Below are 22,314 nucleotides of genomic sequence, written 5' to 3'. Positions count from 1 at the left end.
CTGCCTTCCCCTCAGGGCAAAAGGGACAAGTGCTGTGGGCCCCTGTAAATGATGGAGCCCACGGCAGTTGCCCCTTTTGACCTGCGGTAAAGACAGCCCTGCTGAAGTTCTCCCATGGCATCGCCATCCGCAGGCTTCACGTACTAGACCTCAAACCCAGGCCTTAGATCAAGCACATGTCAGCAAGCTTAGAAGGATCAGACAATCCACAGCATCCTTCCCCCAGGCATGAGACCTGGGGGAAGAGTGACTTCTCAAGGTTATTCAAATTTAAAAAACAAAACCAAAATCAAAAAAAAAATTTCAGGGCTGGATACCGAAAATGTTTTTTTCTAACCTTTCTTCATTTTTTTACTTTTATTTATTTTTCATAAACTTAATTTTTTTTTATACTTTACCATTAGGGGCTAAATAGACCCCACCAATGCAGATCACTTCCCATTTATTCATAATTGGGGACACAGTAAACATACTCAGTGATCACTGATCGCTGAGTGTTTGTACCCACTCTCCATTCTGACAGCTGTCACAGAAGGCTGAGCGAGCGGTGTGGGGAGGAGAGCTCTGCCTCCTGTGACAGCTGACTCCTCCCCCACACCACCAACCCGCCCTGCTGTGACAGCTGTCTCCGCCCCCACCTCGCCGCTCTCTTGATCTGTCACAGGAGGCTGAGCAGGAATGGGCGGTGTCACGATCTGGGATCAGTAGAAAGGCATCATGGCACACTCACAAACCAGCATGTAAAACAACTTGTCTCACCACTAAGGACAATGACAGAGGTTTGGATACACGTCTTCTGCAAAGGATGTGTAAGCCGCACTGCCGCGCCAAGGCACCTCTTATAGTGCGCTCCTAACTCTAAACTATGAGAGTCTCCATCTTGGAGCACATGGGGCAGAAGATATCAAATTGGGTGCAGGCCTGTCAGGAGGAGTGTTGAGTGCGTTTGTCGTTTGTTTTGCTTTACCGATTTGGTGCAGCGACGCATGGGGTTTCTCAGCTGCCAATGGGATGTGCGGGATCCCTTGTGTGTTTCTGTACCTTTAAGGAGGTGGGGCGTCCTCCTGACAGGCCTGCACCCAATTTGATATCTTCTGCCCCCATGTGCTCCAAGATGGAGACTCTCATAGTTTAGAGTTAGGACCGCACTATAAGAGGTGCCTTGGCGCGGCAGTGCGGCTTACACATCCTTTGCAGAAGACGTGTATCCAAACCTCTGTTATTGTCCTTAGTGGTGAGACAAGTTGTTTTACATGCTGGTTTGTGAGTGTGCCATGATGCCTTTCTACTGTTCTACTGTTCAAAGCCCATTTCGTGTGCACCTTACTGTATAACTGGTAACAAATTGTTGAGTGCGTTTGTCGTTTGTTTTGCTTTAACGATCTGGGATCAGGCTCATAGTCCAGCAGCTGAAGCAGCGGGCAATTCGTAGTATAACAGGCCGGGTTTGGTACACAAGCAGCGGGTAGTGGTGGAGGAGCAGGCAGAAGCATAGTGAGCGAACAAGCCGAGGTCAGGAGCCAAAGGTATCCGGAATGTAGGAGAAGGTGAGAGTAGTCGGTGAATCAGCAGCCAAGGGTCGGTACACAGGAAGCAGTATTAGTAGATTGTAGCACAGAGGGAGCAGGAAGCAAGATCAAGGCAGGAGCATAGTAATCTGGCAAAGAGGAAGTGGAGGGGCATGGCTTAAATAGGAGATTCAAGGGAGGAGCAAGGAGTTCAGAGTTCAGCATCTGATTAGGTATAACTGAGGATACACAGGAGATTAGGCAAGGAGCCATCCAAGGTTCTTAGGTGGCTCAGCAGGTAGAACCACCGCCAGCTACAGCAGAGAATCTGGGTTCAGACCCGTTTCCTGACAGGCGGTGCGGGAGGAGAGCTCAGCCTCCTGTGACAGATCAGGGGAGCGGCAGGGTTGGGGGCAGAGACAGCTGTCCACTTACAAAGAAATTAAAGGTCTATAATTTTTATCATAGGTGTATTTTAAATGACAGAGACAGAATATCAACCAAAATCCAGAAAACACACATGATACAAATGTTATAAATGAAGTTGCAGTTCAGCGAGTAAAATAAGTATTTGATCCCCTACCAACCAACAATAATTCTGGCTCCCACAAACTGGCTATGTGGTACTCAGATTAGTCCTGCCACTTTAAGAAGGTGCTCCTAATGACAACTCGTATATATAAAAGACACCTGTCCACAAAATCTCTTACATTCAAACCTCAGCACCATGGGCAAGACCAAAGAGCTGTCAAAGGACATTAGGGACAAGATTGGAGACCTGCACAGGGCTGGAATGGCGGAGCAGGCCTGGACGGAGGTAAACTTCACAGCCTCCCTGGATACGCATCATTATTTTCCTTTTTGCTGGCAATCCTGCCTGCAACATGGAAAGGCATGATGCTGTGTGAAAACTTCAAGGCACCTGAGGATGCAGGAAGGCACCCTGGTTGAGAAGGCTGGACTAAAGTATGAACATTCAGTGCCTTTGCTATCTTTTTGTATCTTGTTCCTGAAGGGGGGTGATCTCTTAACTTTTTGGACCATTCGTTTCACTTAGCCATATTTCTATCATGCAGTCAAACCTAACACTCAACAAACCCCTAGCCAGTTCATGTATTTCATGCCTTCTAGCTCAAGAACACTTTGTGCAACTATTGAAGCCCTTGATTAGGTATCATCATCATCAGGTATGCTTGAGACACCTATTTTGCAGATGTGTGCTCTTGTGAAGGGTTCTATGAATAATTTTGAGACTGCAGAAGTCATTAAAAGTTGCATCTGCAGTTGAATTTGGGGAAAACCACTTGAAACATTTGTTGTGCTGGCCTATTTCAATTGCTTTTGTTTAATTTGTTCATTGCAAACAGCTGAAAGTCTGTACATTTTGCAGACCTGATTTGCAATGGAGGGGTTAAATACATTTGATTACAACTGTATGTTGTCAACTCGTAACTGGAAGTGACTGACCAAGGACCTTCAAGGCAGAATCACAGATTGTTGCTATTTTACCACAACCTGCAGATTTATAAGGGAAGATAATGGCATCACCAGGGCCGGCCTTAGGCCTTTAGGCGGCCTGTGCGAGAAAGCTTTACAGCGCCCCTCAGTGGCCACACCCCTCAGTGGCCACACCCATTTTCCCAATATCCGCACCATTTCAAGACTCCAATTTTTTAAGCCGCAAAGAAACATATCAAAAAGTATGATAAAACTAAAACTTTTATTCAAAGGTATTAAACTTGTCGGCACAATATAAGTATTCTTATTAAATAAAACAACAGAAGGCAAACAAGTGGTAAACAATAAATGTCAAACTAAAATAGAGTCTATAAAAATAAAGTGTCAGGAGGTCATGCCGACCCTTTCTTCAAGTAAGTGTCCCCTTTTTGAATATTGGGACTACCGTAGCCCTCCGCCAATCACCGGGGATCCTACCAGTCATTAAGGAGTCCTTAAATCTAGAAAAGTAAAAATTGAAAACGGAACACAAAACCTAGACTACGTGCAAATTAATGAATTACTATATGTATTCAGGCACATAATAACTTGTTTGAGAATGTGCGGCGGCCATGTTGGCTACCGGTGTGTTCTGTGAATTCGTGCCACCATCTTGGAGGCGGGGAGCATGACGTTACATGACACCATGAATGCGTGGCGTCAGGTGACGCCACACGCCGATATTGGACCAAGCATCTTGGTTTATAGCTAGATATACACCAGGATGGCGGCGCCCAGCACGTGCGTTGTTATATGACATCATGCGCCCTGCCTCCAGAACACGCCAATGGCTGAATCCAAAATAGCATATAAATGTGTTTTGTTTGATGAGACGAATGCAACGTTTTTAGTTTTCGTTCATTTAATCTGAAATTAATTTTTAGTCTTCGCACATGTCTAATAATATGCGCGTGTGTGTGGGGACGCGAGGGGGAGGAACAGTTTTCACTTTTTTTTCACAGAAACTGCCGATAGTAAAATATTTACTATCAGCTGTTTCTGAATAGGGAGGAGCCTCTGTAGTGAGTGCTTCTCCCCATTGAGGAAATCTTGAATGAACAGGCTGTGATGTAAAACACATTCTGTTCATTCATAACTGGGTACACATAGTACTATGTGTCCCCAGTTATTTACAAACACTGGAGTGACCAGATGCACGCTCCAGTGTTTGTCCTTCTCACACGGAGGATCGGTAAATATCAATGATATTTACCGATCCCCCGCTCTGCCACGCACAGATGACAGCGGCTCCGATCTCCTCTCCGCTCGGCCATCCTGACAGCTGCAAGCGCAGCTTCTCTCCGCCATCCTGACAGCAGGGAGCGCTGTCATGTCAAGGAGGAGAGAAGCCGACACGAGGACAAGCTGTCGGCCCACAGGTGCCTTTGTTGCCACGGCGCCCTGTGCGGCCACACAGCTCGCACACCCCTAAGGCTGGCCCTGGGCATCACCAGGTTAAATTGTTTGAGACTGTAGCGAGTTTAAAAGCATACCCCGCCTTTCTGACCATGAAATGGCCACATTCCCCAGCACCCCATGTATCACTGGGTTCTTCTCTATAGCTGTATCAATCATTCACAGGGATCTGTCAATCTTCCACCATGGCAGTGGGACCGGTAGATCTCCATGGAACACAACTGTGGTGATGTCACCGCTCTTTTAGTCCATGGATTACTTCCTCCAAGCCTATGACTGAAGGTCTCTACCTCTGTATGGGCTCATGCCTGTGGCAATCAGCTAATCGCTGTGCGAGCCTAAATGCTAAAATTGAATAAATGCAATTTTTTTTTATTAAACACTTGCAAAACATGGACTGTACCTTTATCACCTCAGTTTGAACAAAGTACAACTGTAAAAGCATAAATATTACAGGGTGTCTAGATTGATTTTTTTTTTAACTTCCAGTCCAGCACTACGTCTCATGTATTTATATGTTGATGAAGAACATACAAATTAATCAACGTTATAGAGCCACTCAGGTTTCATACATGAATGAACTATGCACCCTTGCTGCAGACCTCCCTCACTTTATCAGACACACGATTAAAAAGCACAGGAGACGTAAAATTGAGCAGGTGGCGACCTGTGGGACCGGTAGATCTCCATGGAACACAACTGTGGTGATGTCACCGCTCTTTTAGTCCATGGATTACTTCCTCCAAGCCTATGACTGAAGGTCTCTACCTCTGTATGGGCTCATGCCTGTGGCAATCAGCTAATCGCTGTGCGAGCCTAAATGCTAAAATTGAATAAATGCAATTTTTTTTTATTAAACACTTGCAAAACATGGACTGTACCTTTATCACCTCAGTTTGAACAAAGTACAACTGTAAAAGCATAAATATTACAGGGTGTCTAGATTGATTTTTTTTTTAACTTCCAGTCCAGCACTACGTCTCATGTATTTATATGTTGATGAAGAACATACAAATTAATCAACGTTATAGAGCCACTCAGGTTTCATACATGAATGAACTATGCACCCTTGCTGCAGACCTCCCTCACTTTATCAGACACACGATTAAAAAGCACAGGAGACGTAAAATTGAGCAGGTGGCGACCTATTTGGACTCCCGCCACTCCAAATGAAGGCGCCGTCTCCATATCAACCACTGTAAGCGGGATAGAGACGTCACTGTCACCCGTCCTAGCCCTTCCTGTGCCGTGCCCGCGCACAGCCGTAACCCGCGCGCTTCTCGACGTTTCTGTCTCATCGTGCTTTCTTTCTGCTGCCCTGGTGACGTCACGCGCGCTGCCTGCACGTACCCGACATCTAGCCTCCAGTTCTAGAGCGCGCGGGGAAAAAAAAGCCGGACAGTGGCCCTGCCAATACACATAAGTAAAACCGGTGTCACACAGTTGCGGAACAGCATATATGCATCAGCGGAGAACTATACAGCGGCGATTCTAGTTTTGGTGTGTCACTCTGACCATGTAATGAGCCACCTTCCTCTCGCCACATGAGGAAAGGTGACGCACTGCCGCACCTCATTGCATAACCGGTCACCGCCATTATTATGGGGGAAGATATAAGGAACCGCCGCTTCCGCTCGTACACCCAACAAGTGACATCACCCTGCATACACCGCCATGTTTTGTTGTTCCCACCGCACAGCGTTAGCTGTCAACCCCGACAGACCTCGTGCACACGCACGTTTACTAACCGCGCCCCCTTCACTAGGTGGACGCTGTGCGTCTCCGCAGACCACGTGAGGATACAATGGGCGGGGCTTACGTGAAAAGGAAGAGGCTAGAGAGAGCGCTACGCACTCTATAGAGCCGCAACTTATCGAGGTGGTGACGTAGGGTAGCGCGTGACGGAGGCTAAGCCCGCGAGCTGACTTCAGGAACTACAGATACCAGCCGATAGCTGGGGGAGGGGCGTGTAGCAGGAGATACCCGGCGGGTCACTTGAGCTGCGGTCAGTACGCCCGCCTTCTGTCACCTCCCGCCGCGACGTGTGTGGGCGGCTCCTGTTTGTAGCGTGTCCCGGATATTGTACAGAGGAGGGGGGGTATTACCACCGCCTCCTCTATCTCCGCCTCTTCCTTGGCTCTCTCCTCCTCCGCCCAGCTCACCCGTACACCCGCCCGGCACCGGCAGCAGCGAGAGCATCATGGCGCTGAAGCGGATCCACAAGGTGAGCGACGCTTCAGCTGTGTTGGCCGGCGGGGTGAATGGTGGGGGTGGGGGATGTCGACACTCGGGGGGTGGTGAGCGGGGACAGCCCAGGCCTCTATACCGCATATCTTCTCTGCGCAATACTAGTCGTCCGCCGGCTTCTCACACGCCCTGTGCTGGATTAGGCCGTGTGTCGTATACGGGCTGTCTCCTCAGGGATGTATATAGCAGAGTGTGTGTATACCGAGTTCCATCCATTTCCCTATCGGGGGGCCGGTATCTCCATTATCTTAGCGTGCTGTGCGCTGAGCTGTCTCGTTCTCCCCTCCCCCTCTTCCATGTCCTTCCGCCATAGCGTGTACCGCCTGTGTATGTGTCTGAAAAGAATGGTGTCAGTGTGAGGCGGGAGCTGGTTCCTTCCCATACGCTGTATGTAGTGGATGTATATATGTGTGTGTGCGCCTCCCTGGCAGCGGCGTCCATTGCTCCCTCCCTCGGCTCATCCTGCAGTATAAGATGGCGGCGCTGCCTCTATGTTGTTGCAGAACACACAGCGCGGTATGGTAGGAGGGGAGCAGTGCTCCCGCCGCCATCCATCCACCTGAGCCGGCTCTCAGTGTCTGTGTGTGCCGGTTGTCTCCTCATCAGGGCCCCCACTGTGGGGGGGATTGTCACAAATACATACACCCAGGTCTATGGTGGCTGGACTGCTTTCACTTTCCCCAGGATGACGACCAAAGTTCCTTCCCGGAAAACAAGGCTGACTTTAGTATAGGGTGTAGGACAGGGCATACAAGAAGTCAATTTAATAAACTTTCCTAATTAATTTTCTGAGGGTGGATATCTTGCTCTGACGGCTCACGCACACATTACAGGCCTTGTACACACTGGCAGCATCAACCCTGTGTTTTCAGGAAACGCTTTCAAATGTGTGACATTGATTTTCAGTGGTATCCTTCAGACTTAGAATTGTGTGCTTTCAGGATTTGTTGAAACATATGTAAACATACCTACAAAGTGATCTGGGAGGGATGCAAGTTGTTTATAGTTCATATAACATAGGCAAGCTATGTTAGGAGGCAAGCAGTGTGAATAAGGCTGACTGTGTAATCCCCTTTTTAAGATCACCACAATCTTAAGGTTTACTAACAACTGTCTTAATAGTAACGTGTATGTTAGGAGTTGTGGTCTGAACTCTGTCCAGTCTTCAAGCACCTTATCTTGCTGTGTTCACACCAGATGCTGCGCTTAGTTGCACAGCAATAGGTGTTTGGTGCCCCGAAACATTGCACTTTTTTTTTTTGTCGAACTTTATTAAAATGTCACAATTGACATTTCAGTTCTACAGGCACAGCAGGGTGAGAGGAGGTTGTACTGCGTCGCATCCATCTGCGCGTAAAAAAAAACCAATACGGTATGTCATACTTTTTTAACCGCACACCACTGAATTCCTATTGCAACAAGGTGGTGTGAACCAAACCTGTCTGTGACGATGCCTTGTATTGCGTTGGGGCCACTCTGGAAACAGCGTCAACGTACCTGGTGTGAAAGGATCCTTAGTTCTGGAGGCTTTTCCTATGTCGTACAGTCTGACTGTGCAATCAACTTTAGATCTGCCAAAATTATGTAAAGCATGGGCCTATCTGATCTGCCCAATTTATGTCCAGTCAGGCTCTCGCGCTGCGTAGTTGGCAGATCTGAAGGAAGTTGTACAATCATTGTAACATATGTGGTGAGCTTTAGAGGAAATACTTTTTTCTCCACTGTTGTCTTTTTCCTATTAGTGAGAGAATTTCTAGCACTTGTCATGTTTTCAAGCTGCGGGTAGCAATCATATTAAAGGCCAATGCTGATGGTCTGTTCAGGTCAGGTTTTGTATTTCCATACAAGTCTATGGGAGATGCAAAACCCACTGGAAGCAGGTCAGATACACCTGTCAATGAATTCCGAATGATTTCAGAAGTGGCTGATTCCATCGACACAAGCAATAGTATGGGGGTTGGCAGGTGTCCTGTTTCCAGTAAGGCAGGTAAGTGACAGTGCTTCCTCCAGACAGGCCTTGTACTTGCAAGCTACAGGTTGTATAAGTGCAGTATGTACAACACGCATACATACATTGTAGAAGGTGTTTGCAAAGCATTTGAATAAGCTTTGTTTGGAAATGTCAAACAATGCTTATAATAGGAGTGCTGCTTGTCTCTTGTTGCTAGTAGGCTTCAGCAGTCTTTTGCTAAGTTTTCAAGCAGTGCTGAAGCTTGCTAAGCCTGCTAGCTTGTTTAAAGTCACAAATGGTGCGCCTAATATCATTAGAGCATCCTCAAGCACCCCAAACTGGAGCTTGAGGATGCTCTAAAGGGCATCAATAAAGCTGTTTGAAGAATGCTTTGTAAGCATTCATACTGCTCTTATTCAAGGCCATTGGGATGGATGGCACAAAGTACACTGTAACAATTACTACTTAAGATAAAACTCTTGTGTAGTAAGGTATAGCTGTCAAACTGAACTTCCACTCACTCAGATTGGTTGGTAGTTTGCTTTAGGATGGTGCCCTTTCTAAAATCACCCTTTCCTGAATGCAGCCATGTTCCACCAGACTGCTTTATAGTGGATTTCTATTCCATGTCACTTCTATAAGCCCATGGACATGGGCCCATTAGAATCAATGTGTCAGATGCATGCTATTTATGTTCTGTCCAACCCATTCTACCATCCTCAGTATTGCTGTGGGAGACAAACCTCTGTAAAACTAAATTATATACAAGGATGGAATTATAACCACTTTTTCATGAATTGCATCAAATGTTTGATATAACTTCACTGTGAAAGATGCACTTTTGGTGGAATCCAAACAATGTATCGCCAACCTGATGGCCTTTTCCGCAACCACACCACATTAAAGCAAAGAAGTGCAAGTTGACTCCAAAGCTATGTTTTGGGTCTATTAATTACATTTCATGGTTTAAGTTAATGTGCATATTAGCACAATAAATGATTCCAGTGGGTGTTTTAGCTTGCCTGATTTGATACAGTTAATCATGACAACTACAACCCCATTGCCTCAGTCATTTTAAAATGAGTTTGCTTTCTGACAATTTGTATTTGGTACCTGTTCATATATAACTTGTCATATTTGTAGGTATATTTTAAAGAGTTCTTGTGTGTATCCTCCATTTTTTCCCCCCATCCTTTGTACTGGATCACTGTAAAATGAACTCCCAGCTTGTGAAGTGACAGTGCAGGGGATCATATATCCCCAGCCAGGTTTTTAGCTCACTTTGTGTGCATTGCCAATTGTAGGGATTGGTGTACAATAGCTTTTCTGTGGCATTTTTCTTCCTAGTCAATGGAGCTTTCTGAAGAGTGCAGAATGTAGTTTTTATTTTTCTGGCCTGTGGGAAGCCCACCCACTGTGTCCATGGTGGATTCCACATGCAATAGCACCTTGTCGTCTTGATTTGCATTGAACTGTGTTTAGGAATCGTGCAGTGTGCTAGCTTCACATAGGCTAAATTGGAATGTATTCAGCAGCAGCTTCAGAAAGGTATGTCAATTCCAGGAATGTTTTAATCTACAGGGTTACAAATGGGTACATCTCAGAAGCTGTATGTCACCTCCATCACTGCCGGTCATTTACAATTCGCACCTTGAGCACCCCTAGTAAAGCTTTTGCTACACTGCTGGCACTCCGATGACACTTTCAGTTCTCTCCTATACATGAGCCATCTTGGTCTGCTCCTTGTCCATGCAGAGAATGCTTTGTATTTTGTGAATGGTTCACAGAATACAAAGCTTTCTGTGATTGGACAAGAGGACGTGATGAGTGGACAAACAAGATGGCTGCTGTGTAGAAAAGCTGCAAGTCTCCTGTCGCTGTTGGAAGTATAAGAAAACTGAAAGGAAAATATTAACACCTGTTGCAGTTTTGTGCTACTGTGCAATAGGCAAACTGTCAATAGATATGGGTTTACATCTACTTTATGGTCTACGTATGTCATCCTGTGTCTTGCAATTTTAAACCTTTGTGGCATAGATCTACTGCTAGAAAGCAGTAAATGTATGCAAAAAACAAAAAGAACCGGAGTTAGAACTTACGGGTAACTATTTTTCTCTAGTCACCTTCCAGGACAGCATTAGAGATAGGCTCCTCCCACCGGAAACAGGAAACACATCACCCACACCTAGAATAAAAAGAGTACCAGCCTAGCACATATATGATCTACAAAATCTGAAACCACCACAACAGGTGACGGCACACTCCACAAGGGCCTTGGCCGCCTCCTGGGCTGAAAGAGCGGGGGCTACCCCAGATCAAATTTGCAGAGCAGCAACCTGGTCCAGTTTCGCTACATTCGTCAAACACTATAGAGTGGATCTGACGTCAAGCCAAGATCAGGCTTTCGGAAGGAAAGTACTGCAAGCCGTGGTCCCGCCCTGAATTGTAAGTATGGTGCTCGTTTATCCTCTCTAATGCTGTCCTGGAAGGTGACTAGAGAAAATTGGAGTTACGTACCTGGTAACTCTGTTTCTAGGAACCTTCCAGGACAGCAGGGATTCCCACCCGATTAATGGTGTGGCTTGCTGCGAGATGCCGTACTTTGTGAGATTGAAGTACATATATACATATGTATAAATTCTGTATGTGTACATCTTCCATGAGACAGAGTTAGTGATGTGGTATCCTTCGGTTCTTATGTTTTAACTGAGGTGTGCTAGGCTGGTACTCTTTTTATTCTAGGTGTGGGTGATGTGTTTCCTGTTTCCGGTGGGAGGAGCCTATCTCTAATGCTGTCCTGGAAGGTTCCTAGAAACAGAGTTACCAGGTACGTAACTCCAATTTTCCAGTAGTATTCTAGTACAGCCTCAGAGCAGCTCCTCCAGACAGGATAATGCTTCATCCCAATGTTTAGAGAAAAGCCCCCCTCCAACATACCCCTTTCAGTTATCACGAGAGCCAGAGGTCTGCTGGAAATAAGAAAAAAAACACACCACCACCAACAGAATAATACAACATATATCAAAATCTAGGTGGGAAATTGGCTGTCCTGGAAAAAATTTTGTTGCTTCCAAATAAGCTAATAAACAGCCAAACAGTGGAAGGCTTTCTCTTTGTCATTAGAGGGGTTAGTACTAAAGGTTGGAAGGACAATTTCCTGGGTTCTATGAAACAGATGAGATCTTCGGTAGAAAACCTGGATCTGTCTTGAGTACAATTCTATACTCCAATATGGAAAGGAAAGGTTCCTGGATAGATGAAGCTTGTAGTTCACTAATTCTCTTAGCAGAAGTTACTGCTATCAAAAAAACCGTTTAAAGAGTAATAAACTTCTGAAATGGGTTCAAAAGGTGGATTTTGGAGTCTTATAAGACTATCGACAAATCCCCACTGGGAAAAAGATTTTGATAGTTACCAGTCTCTTCATAGCTTTGAAGAATCCGGCAATAAGCGGTTCTGTAGCAAGAGATGTTTGTAAATAGACAATCAAATCCGCAAGCTGGACTTAAAGAGTACTCACCTCTATACCTTTGTCTGCTCCATCCTGTAGAAAATCAAAAATTGATGGAATGGAGAGGTCTTTGTTAGTAGCTCCAAGATGACTCATCTCCTCCAGATGGAGGAAACACGATAACTGAGACCCCATTCACACTGAGCGACATGGAAATCGCGCGACTTTGAGCGACGTCTTCCTATTGGGCTGTATGCAATCAGGAGCAATATCGCTCAAAATCGCTCTAAAAAAGGGTCATGTAGGAGCGACAAGCTACCAGCGACGAGCTACAAGCGATATTGAGCGACGAGATGTGAACAGCTACATTGAAATGTATTGGTGAAGCTACATAGAGTGATATAGCGCGGAAATATGAGCGATATCGCTGCAAAAATTGCTCAGTGTGAATGGGGCCTTAAGGGGGTATGTTGGAGACGGGCTTTTCTCTAAAAATTGGGCTGACGTGTTTCCTATCTGGAGGAGCTGCTCTCTCTGAGGCTATCCTGGAAGACGCCTGGGGGAAAAATTGGTGACCGTGGCATTTGTAACTTTAATGTCGCTTTAAGACTTGCAGTGTAAAAATGTTTTCTAAGTGGACTGTTGAGAAGTTTCTGTATCTGAGGACTATGTAGCCTGACGTGGATGCCATTTAAGAAAAACCCTATTTGCATGGACCCTGGCGGCAAAAGTCGCCGGGAGTCTGTTTAAACAGCCCCGATGCTGGCGACGTACACTGTACGTCGTCAGTCACGAAGGGGTTAACAGTCCTAGACATGCAAGAATTTAAACAAATTAGACTATTGTGGCTGCTGAAGCTTATTTTGTAGCTCAGAAAATCTCGATTGGGGGAAATAAAGAATAGGATTTTGGGAAATGCCCTCACTTCCTGTCACATTACTAGAAGAGAAACCAAGGGTAAAGCTCTCTGACATGAACACAGCAATAAAACATTCTAACCCTTCTCCAATGTGAGAAAAAAAAAGTCGAGTTCTTTAAGACCAAAACGTCTGTTACAATGGTATGTTCCCATTTGGTGCACCGTTCTTAATATCTAATGCATTGTAGTTTTTGATTGCAGTACTAGTTATGATCCAGTTTTTCTTTATACAGCTAACTAGTATTGTATACCAATTGGCAGTAGAAAGTGGCGTCACCCCATTAACCAATACAAATGACAACAAATGTAAGTATTTCCAAGGCTTACATTGAAGAGTAGAAATGCTGAGCACTTGGAATTTTGTGCAAGTCTAGATAGATGTTTGTTTGGACTGTGAGCATACCTCTAATGCGGTATTTTAAATTCGGCGTTGGAAAAAAAGATTTGTGGAAATGGGGTTAACTTTCTTAGCTTTTTTTTTTTTTTTTTTAGATAGCAGTTTGTGCCCAGATATGTGTCCCTGTTGATTATCCTTTTGATGACATCTGCATTTACAGTGAAGACTGAGGCAGTAGTGATGGCTTTCTGCTTTTGATCAGTGTCGGTTGGCAGTGCACAACTTACAAGTGTTTTTTTTTTTCAGTTGAAGTTGTGACTGATCTCAGGGTTGTAGTTTCTGTAGAACTGTTCAATGGTGCTATATTTATTTTTCAGGATTGCAAAGTTAAAAAACCTATTCTCTACTCGAATCCAGCAAGCTCGCAGTTTGGCGAACAGGTTATCAAAGTGGACATATTTGGGCAGTTCACCCTCCCACCAGAACCTCCAGCTGATGTAGCCAGAATTCTTTCATTTAGTGGTGATTTCCCTACCACCTTTAAATGACAAATTCCTGGCACTGCTGGAATATAAACAATGTAATGGAACCTGGGTGGCATCATTGACCAACGTCCAGCAATGTAGATGGAATGTAAACACAGCAGCTGGGATCCCAGATTACCTCATTGACCATATATGGTCGCTAAGGATCCCCGGCCCGTTTCCGAATAAACCATTAGGATGTGTCGTTTAATGTTCTACTGCAACCAAATGTCAGATCCCCCGGTTTGACCAAAAATCGCAAACCGGTGAGGATCTGTCATTTAGCAGCAATAGTGCTGCCATTGCTAAACTAGTAATCTCCAGCCACTGTTTGGGAGGGAAAAAGTCACTTTTAAAAGTACATCTTACTGCTCTCGAACTTCATTTGCAGATTTAAGGCATTCCCAAAGCATCTTATTTAAATAATTTGTGGTTTTATTGTTACCCTTTAAGCCACTTTAACAGACCTTTTTTATCTGCCTCACGGCCGGTCGTATTTTCTCGACACGGTTAAAAAAAATGTCTGTTAAAGTGGCTTAAAGGGTAATGTTAAAACTACAGATTCTTTGGGAATGCCTTAAATCTAGCTTCCTAGATCTGAGCGAGCGTATTTAAACGTCCCGTTAGCCACTCACGTGTGCTGGAACCTGCCCAAATTTAAAAACATGCAGGGTGCGCATATACGCATGCAAACGGGCGAAAACGACAATTTGCACCCATTTATGCCGCACATGTTACATATCGCCGCAAACGTCGCAGTGAGATCAATAATTCTAGGGCCATCACTGATAACACTCAACTGATGAGTGGTAAAAGCTTTTAAATTGTCGCCTATGGTCAATTTTGGGTATGGTAGATTTTTGTGATTTTCGTGGGTGTGCGCAATTTTAAAGCTTGACATGCTTGATGTCTATTTACCCGATTTGAGCCCATCTTTTATATTTTACCAAAAAATTGGGTAATTGTATTATGGCATAATGGAAACTTTTTTCAATATTTTCAGTAATTTTTCCTTCATATAGTAAAAAATAAAAACCGCAGTGGTGATTAAATACCACCAAAAGAAAGCTCTATCTGTCCCTAAAAAATGGTATAAAATTAATTTCAGTACAACGTTGCATGACGGAATAAAATGTCAGAGTACTGCAGCGCTAAATACTGAAAAATGGCCCGGTAAGGAAGGGGATGTAAACATCTGGTAAGCAAGTGGTTATGGGTTTTATAAGCATTCATACATTTTAAAAGCTTGCAAATTTGTTTTAAGAGCCAGAAATAATAGGTCACAAACTCTTGCAAACCAAACTTTGCCCAGTTTGCTAATCTGTATACAGAATGGGGGAGATTTAAGTGGTATATAGTGGTACCTTGGTTCACAAACTTAATTAGTTCCACGATTCTGGTCGTGAACCGAATCAAACTGATCAGACCGCGATCTCGACTAGAGGAAGCCACAACCAGTGTCAGAGCAGGGAAGATGGCTGCAGTTGTGTTAATCACCCGATGCGGAGTTCACGGACGGAAGCAACATTTTGCTGAACTTCCTGTTCGCGTATGGAATTGATCGCTCATGAGCCGAGGTACCACTGTATTTGGATTGCAGGTATCGTTGGGTCTTGGGCGTTTTATTGATAAAACTGAAGATGTTCGATAGAAAGGAATTGGCTGCATTGACTATTTTTATGGGTTATAAATTAATACTTGGCTCGGTTCAATGCAAGAAGTGTAAACGCAAATATGTCATTTTAAAATTATGATCGTGTTGTTTGGAATAAGACTAATGTAAGTCAAGTAGTCAATTAACAAAAAAAGTGGCATAAGTTTTTGGGAAGGTATCCCACACTGTGGGGGAATTTATCAAAATTGGGGCAGAGCAAAATCTGGAGCAATTGCCCATAGTAATCCACTTTTCTCCAGTTTGTTCAGTTAAGCTTTGAAAATGAAACATGGAAGCTTAGTGAATGCCATGTCTGCTCCAGTTTTTTCACATTTTCTCTCCTGTTTTAAAGGTAAAAAATTAAGTACATTTGTGCAATATGTTCACATTTCACTAGAGATGCACCAATACCGTTTTTTCAAATATTTATATTTTGGTACTCTCCAATACAGTGTACCGGTACTTCTGGTAGCATGGAGCCGCTTTCCCAGGCAATCCAGAAGCCAGGCAGCGTGGCATCTGTGGAGCAGAAAATGAAAGCGAATCTATTTAACGGTGCAGACAGCAAACATATTCTGTCAGGGCTTCTAACCCTTCCAATACTCTATCCAAAACAAAGGTTTTGGATATATAAATTAAACATACTACTGTTCATGTACAGAGGTTTTTTTTAAGACGAAAAGGTTACAAATACATTCATTGTTAGGGTTAACATATATGTTTTTGCATAGAATTTTAAATATTTCCATTTACTAGTGGAGTAATATAATAAAGGTTGAAATAAAATGCAGATATAACTTTAGCTCCAACCCTCCTCTTTTCCTTACCATTTATCTTGTGTTACATTAAAATGTGTAACCATTGAACTCATATAATTTAAGTCCTTTTTTCTTCCATTCCTCTGTTCTGACCACAATGCTTCAGAAGCTCATGTCACCATTTCCCATATTGAGTAGCTAGCTGACCTTGTTCTCAGAGATTACCCACCCATGATGTCCAAGTGCTGTGGGATTGTTTTTATATGTTGCTGTGGCTTCAGCAATGTGAGCACCATTAGGCCGACACTGTCGCAAATGTGTATGTTGGTGTTTTTTTGGGGGGGCGGGGGTGGGTTGTGTTATTTAAAATCTCTAGCAACCGGTTTGTGAAGAGACTGCCTATTTGTCACTATGAAGTTGCTCCCTCTAGCTGAGGCAGCGCTAGTGATTGAGAGTCCGCAGAACCTGGACCAGCAACATCTTGCTTCAGGCTGTAGAAGAAGCCATTCCATGGGGCCAAACAGGCACGCTCTTTAGCAAGCCTGCTGCTAGCCATTTGATCTCTAGCAGCAGTTTCACACGTCTGACATTATGCAAACCGATGGTCATCTTGCAGAAGCCACGTCGGTGTGTTAAAGATTCCATGCTGTGCTTTTTCTCAATATGCATGTGCACGACAGTTGCACTAACGCCTCTGAGTGATCAAGGTCCCGCATATCTGGCCTTCCCAAAAGGCAGCTGGGACGCACTGGTTATCTACCTATGCTTAAGTGTGGAATTTTTTTGCTTTCTAAATGTGGTATTTGTGATTTAGTTTGAGACAGCATTTATTTGTCTGCTGGGTTAAATATAGATTGCATTATTGATTTTTGTTTAGAAGGCTCTTTTTTAATTTGTCACTCAGATTTTTTTTTTTCACGGAGGTTTCGTGTTTCTGGGTTTTTTTGGTAGCAAGTATTTTTACGTGGCCGAAAGGCTGTTGCTATAACCATGTGAACACACCTTCTGGAATTTTAGTACTGATTTTTTTGATGTTTATTTGTAACTTTGTATCTCTTATGTAAGAGCATTCAATTGGTCTGTCAAAACCAGAATTTCTAGTAAAGCACACATTGTAAAAAGTTTCCCTGGAGTCTGAATGTCCTACTTTCATTTCTGTATTTAAAGTGACACTTAACTCAGGAATTGAATCTTACAAGCCTTCTTCTGTGATCGACTACAATCTCTTGTTTTTTTAGTTTACTAATTTGTATTGTGATTGTAATCCATCACGGGAGCGAGCTTGGAGGGGTGGCTACTTTCCAACACACAGGGACCATGGGGAACAAAAGAAGCACCCTCCAGAAGATCTACAGCTGGGTGATAAACAAATGAGATACATTTTTCTTAATAAGGTTCTTGAACATATTTTTAAGATTTAACTCCTGAGTTTAGTGTCACTTTAATGCAATCCAGCATGGCTTTCTATTATGGTCTGTTTCCTGCACTTGGTGAACCTGTATCTTTGCCTATTGAGTATTTGACTTTGGCCATCGCTATTCTACAGTGACTGAATTCCTAGCATGTACTAGTCCAACACACTAAGGTCAAAGCCAGACAAATTTTAACAAGTTCTGCATTGGAGTATCCCACAAAAGCAGAGTAAAATAATTATTTTTGAAATAAGCATGACGGCAGAAATGTGCTAGTCATTGAAGATAAGCGAGTGAAGAACCTGAAAGCCACACAAGAAATAAATATCTAAGGTGGAGAACTTTACGAAGTAACTCCGCAAATTCCAGTGGTGGTGTTTATTAAATGTACAGAATCCCCTTTTTGCAATCCTATAGTTGTATGAAGCAGATTAATGTGGCCTTAAAGTCTCTGGCACTGGCAAGAATGTCAGAGCATCTGCTTCCCACCTGAGAAAGGAAGTCTCTGACTTGAACACTCAGATTCGTGGCTGTCTGGCGTAGGATACAGTTAGATTATTATGCCACCTTAACCAAGTTATTTGATGGACCTCATGCGAAGGAACACAGGTTTGAACTACTTCTTGAAATGGAAAATTAATTCACCAACCTTTGTACAAACATCTTCAATCTTGGGGAGATTCTGGCCTTTCAAGCTTTAAAGATTTCTCTGATATTCGAGGAAACAGTTAATTTCAAGTCAGTTGCATCACGTTCCAAACTTCAAAGTATTTTGTCAACAAAATGTGTGAGGTGAAACAGAGACTAACATAATCCCATGATGTCACATTATTAATATACATGCCTACAACAGAGACAAATGAGGCTGCAAGCAACTGTTTGAAATGTGATGATGCCCTGGGCAAGGGAATAAAATTCAGCCCAGACTGTTTGTTCCTAATAATTCTTATTGCACATGTGTGTTATGGGTTGACTAGAACTTTCCTTTATAGCCAACCTTTACATGGAGGACCTTGAATGCTTTCTAGGAGCTGCACCTAGTCAAGGATTTCCGATGTGTGACAAATCACAAGGTACAAGCCTTCACTAAACACTGGATTCTTGAGAGCATTAGGCTGTCTGCAACATGGCCACTTGTCACCATCAAGAGTGCATGTGATTGGTTCAAAATTTTTTAAAAAACCTGTCCAAAATACCCTCTCCCAACTATCACGCAAGTAAATACCTCGCTTCTTGTGTAGTAAGCTATCTGAACCAGGTATTCAGATCTCTTATTGCATGTGATAGTTTGGCAATGCATTAGCTCAGTTGTATCTAGTTTATCTTGGTGGGGAAAAACAAACAATGGAAACCCATCATGAGAAACACTGGGGCTGTCCTCTCCTAAAAAAAAAAAAAAAGTGTGGTCTCTAGCATGCTATGTAATTGACTCAAAAAAGCAACCACAGTCTTTGTGGACTGTTTTATATGCATTAGGAGATTGAAGCAAGTATCTATGTTTACTACTCAGTCTAGTAGTTTTTATTCCCACTCTCCACTAAAACACAATCAGGGTTATTGGAATCCTACTTTTCTGGTCTGAAATGACAAATCTGCACGCTGAGATCCTATGGCTACCCTGGCGGGGCTTTTGATAAATTGCAACCAGATCTAGCAAAAGCATCAGACTGGAAAGGAGACCGAAGGTAGACAACCCAAATCCTCCCATATGGCTTCATACATTATATGTGACTGGATTGCCAGAAATAAGTCAACAGCACTCCAATGAGTTTCACTTTATTTTGAAAGCTTTGTCACAGCATTGATGCTGTGGCGTGTATTTCGGCACTTCAACATTGCAGTCTGTTGTCATTGCACCCACCAATCTCTGCAGGTTGCAAGCTGAAGCACGTACTTGTGTCTAGATTGACAGAAAAAACTTTCAACAAACATCCCATTATGTTTTCAAACCCTTTATTTAGCTCCTGTACACTCAATGGACCAATCCCGTACAATTATAACGAAAATAGTATATGCAGTTAAATTATGTTTTGTTTTACCATCTCCTGTTGCATTTTCCGTAATGTAAAATCGGTCAAATACAGAAAGGCAAGTTATCATACTGGAGCATTCGTGGAGACTGAAAGACCTAAATCTATCAAGTGGTTTGCATCTTCAGCATCTACCAAAAACGGACTGTCCATTTTGGTAGTGACCCTTTCAAAAGTACCACAATTTGCAACTATTGCATTCCAATAATTGTATGTGGATAATCTATTTAATGCTAGGATTTAGTGTTCTATTTGTTTTCTTGCATGCTTTTTCCACATTGCTACTCATTCAAGATTGTAATTGCACAGAAATGTTTATTTCTGATGGTAATATATACTTTTATTTATCGTGGTCACATTTAGTTAAATCATATTTAAACACACAAAATTGTAATATTGCACCTTGCCAGCCTTTAGATGCAATTGCAGCATTGGTGTTCGTTCTTGTGGCTTTTTTTTTTTACCCCTGCTTATCCTGGAAACGCTTATCTTGGAGGCTGCATTTCTCCACTGTACCTCTGGGGAAAGCCATATTTGTCCCTCTGGTTGGACTTCAAACATGTCGTCTGCCTTTTGTTCATCTCCATTACATAGTAGATGGATGGGATTAGTAGTTTTGCTGTCTTTTCAGCTCACAGAATGTGATGTAGACACAGCATTTAGGAAAAGATCCAACAGGTATTTTCTGTACTCGGTGGAAACTCTTAGCCTGAAAAACTGAAACTCATGCGGATACCATATCAAAGAATTGTTAAGCTGCATTATTTATTTTTGGGTGTGGATTATGCCTGCAACCAACTAATCAATGTCAACTATTGTCATCGATTAGTTGGTTGGATCCCTGAGCTCTCGCCACCATGCTGGGAGGAGGGCACAGGAAGCAGTGGGCTGGTGCGATTGAAAAAAAATTGTGCATGCAGTTTTATTCTGAAGTAGACTTTGTAACACTGCGTTTGTATTTCATTTTAAATTAGGGATGGTACCTAAATTGTTTCTTATTGAAAAATTAATCGGCCAGCTAATAGATTATGAAAATAATCATTAGTTGCAGTCCTAGTGTGGATGTATGTTAATCAGAATTAAAGGTTGCCTTTCCATAACCTATTTTATTACCATTTGTTTATACTCATTAGGGAATCCTCTTTGCTGCAATTACAGCTTGGTAGACCTTGCCAAAGCATAACAGGAGCTCTTCAAGCATCCTTTCATTTGCAGCACTATTCCCGTGTGCTTGCTCCACGAACCCCGGACCTGCTCATCTCTGCCTAATGCTGGCCAAAAACTTATGCTTTTTCTTTTTTCCCCAACTCAAGCTGAACGAAAAGTATACAACAGATTCCTCCATCGCTTGCACGCATTGATCGCGGAGTCCCTGATGTTTCTTAGCAGCTCTGAGTATTCAGAATACAAACTGTTGGTTTGAAGATTTTCTGACCAGCTCCTTTTGATTAGCTGATCGAGGGATGCAGGTCGAAAGGGTGCCAACAGCTCCATCCACTGTAAGAATTTCACAGTGTACAAGGTGGTGATAAATTATTATTTTTATTTTTTTATAAAAAAATTTCGGTAATTTTTCCTTAATATAGTAAAAAAATAAAACCCCCAGTGGTGAATAAATACCACCAAAAGAAAGCTCTATCTGTCCCCAAAAAAGGGTATAAAATTCATTTCAGTACAGCGCTGCATGACGGAATAAATGTCAAAGTACCGCAGTGCTGAATACTGAAAAATGGCCTGGATGGGAAGGGGGTTTAACACCGCGGATGTCAACTGGTTAAACTACTTGTCCAAGCATTAAAGCGTGGGACCAATCTACTTGTTCTTCATGACAATCTAATTGTCCCAGTACAGAAAATAACTAGGGATGCACCGATATATGGGCCGCCGAAACATATCGGCCGCAAATGGCATTTTTGGCATAATGCCGAAAGTCATGTTTCGGCCGATCGGGGCATCCCTGGTTTCTTTTCTCCCCGCTGGGCGCTGCTCTGTGTTCCAGCGGGGAGAAAAGAAAGTGACAGCCGGCCGAGCGCTGCAGGACGAGAGTGCTGTGAGCGGCCGGTGTCTCTCCTCCCACACCGCTCTGCCGCCTATCAGTCCGGCAGAGCAGTGTGGGGGCGGAGACAGCCAGCGCTGTCACAGGAGGCTGAGCTCACTTCCCTGCTCAGCACGATCAGCCTCCTGTGACAGCGTGCCAGAGGAGAGCGAGCATGTGATCGCTGAGTGTTTGTAGATAATTGAGGACATGGTATGTTAACTATATCTTCAATTATGAATGAATGGGAGTGATCTGCATCACCTCATGTACATTCATAGTTGTAGGTATAGTAAACATACCATGTCCATGTTATCAATGAACAGGAACACTCATTCCTGTTCATTGATAACAGGGGATACAGAAAAAGAGAGGACTTTGTGTCCTAAATCTTTTTTTCTATTTTAAAAGGGAAACATCAGGGGTCTGTATAGACCCCCAATATTTCCCCAAAGCCCCTAAAAGCAATGTAAAAAATAAAAATATTTAATAAAAAATGAATTAATAAATCTAAAAAAAGTTTATGAAAAATATTAAGATTTAAAAAAATGTTAAACATTTTCGGTATTAGTTTC

The 22,314-nt window shown here is 43.2% G+C and overlaps 1 protein-coding gene across 1 annotated transcript in view; it reads left to right on the top strand.

Annotated features, from left to right (window-relative positions):
• The first annotated feature begins 6,257 nt into the window (after positions 1–6,257).
• The window catches only part of UBE2D3 (ubiquitin conjugating enzyme E2 D3), a 41,330-nt gene continuing 25,273 nt past the window's right edge, over positions 6,258–22,314 (top strand). Inside the window, exon 1 of the mRNA XM_018558986.1 lies at positions 6,258–6,645. Coding sequence (XP_018414488.1) covers positions 6,622–6,645 — 24 coding nt within the window. The 5' untranslated portion in view covers positions 6,258–6,621. The remainder of the gene's footprint in view (positions 6,646–22,314) is intronic.

This window comes from Nanorana parkeri, unplaced genomic scaffold (genome assembly GCF_000935625.1).
Source record: "Nanorana parkeri isolate BGI_ZX_2015 unplaced genomic scaffold, ASM93562v1 scaffold372, whole genome shotgun sequence".
Classification (NCBI taxonomy): Eukaryota; Metazoa; Chordata; class Amphibia; order Anura; family Dicroglossidae; genus Nanorana; species Nanorana parkeri.
This window is presented reverse-complemented; position numbering and strand designations above follow the sequence as displayed.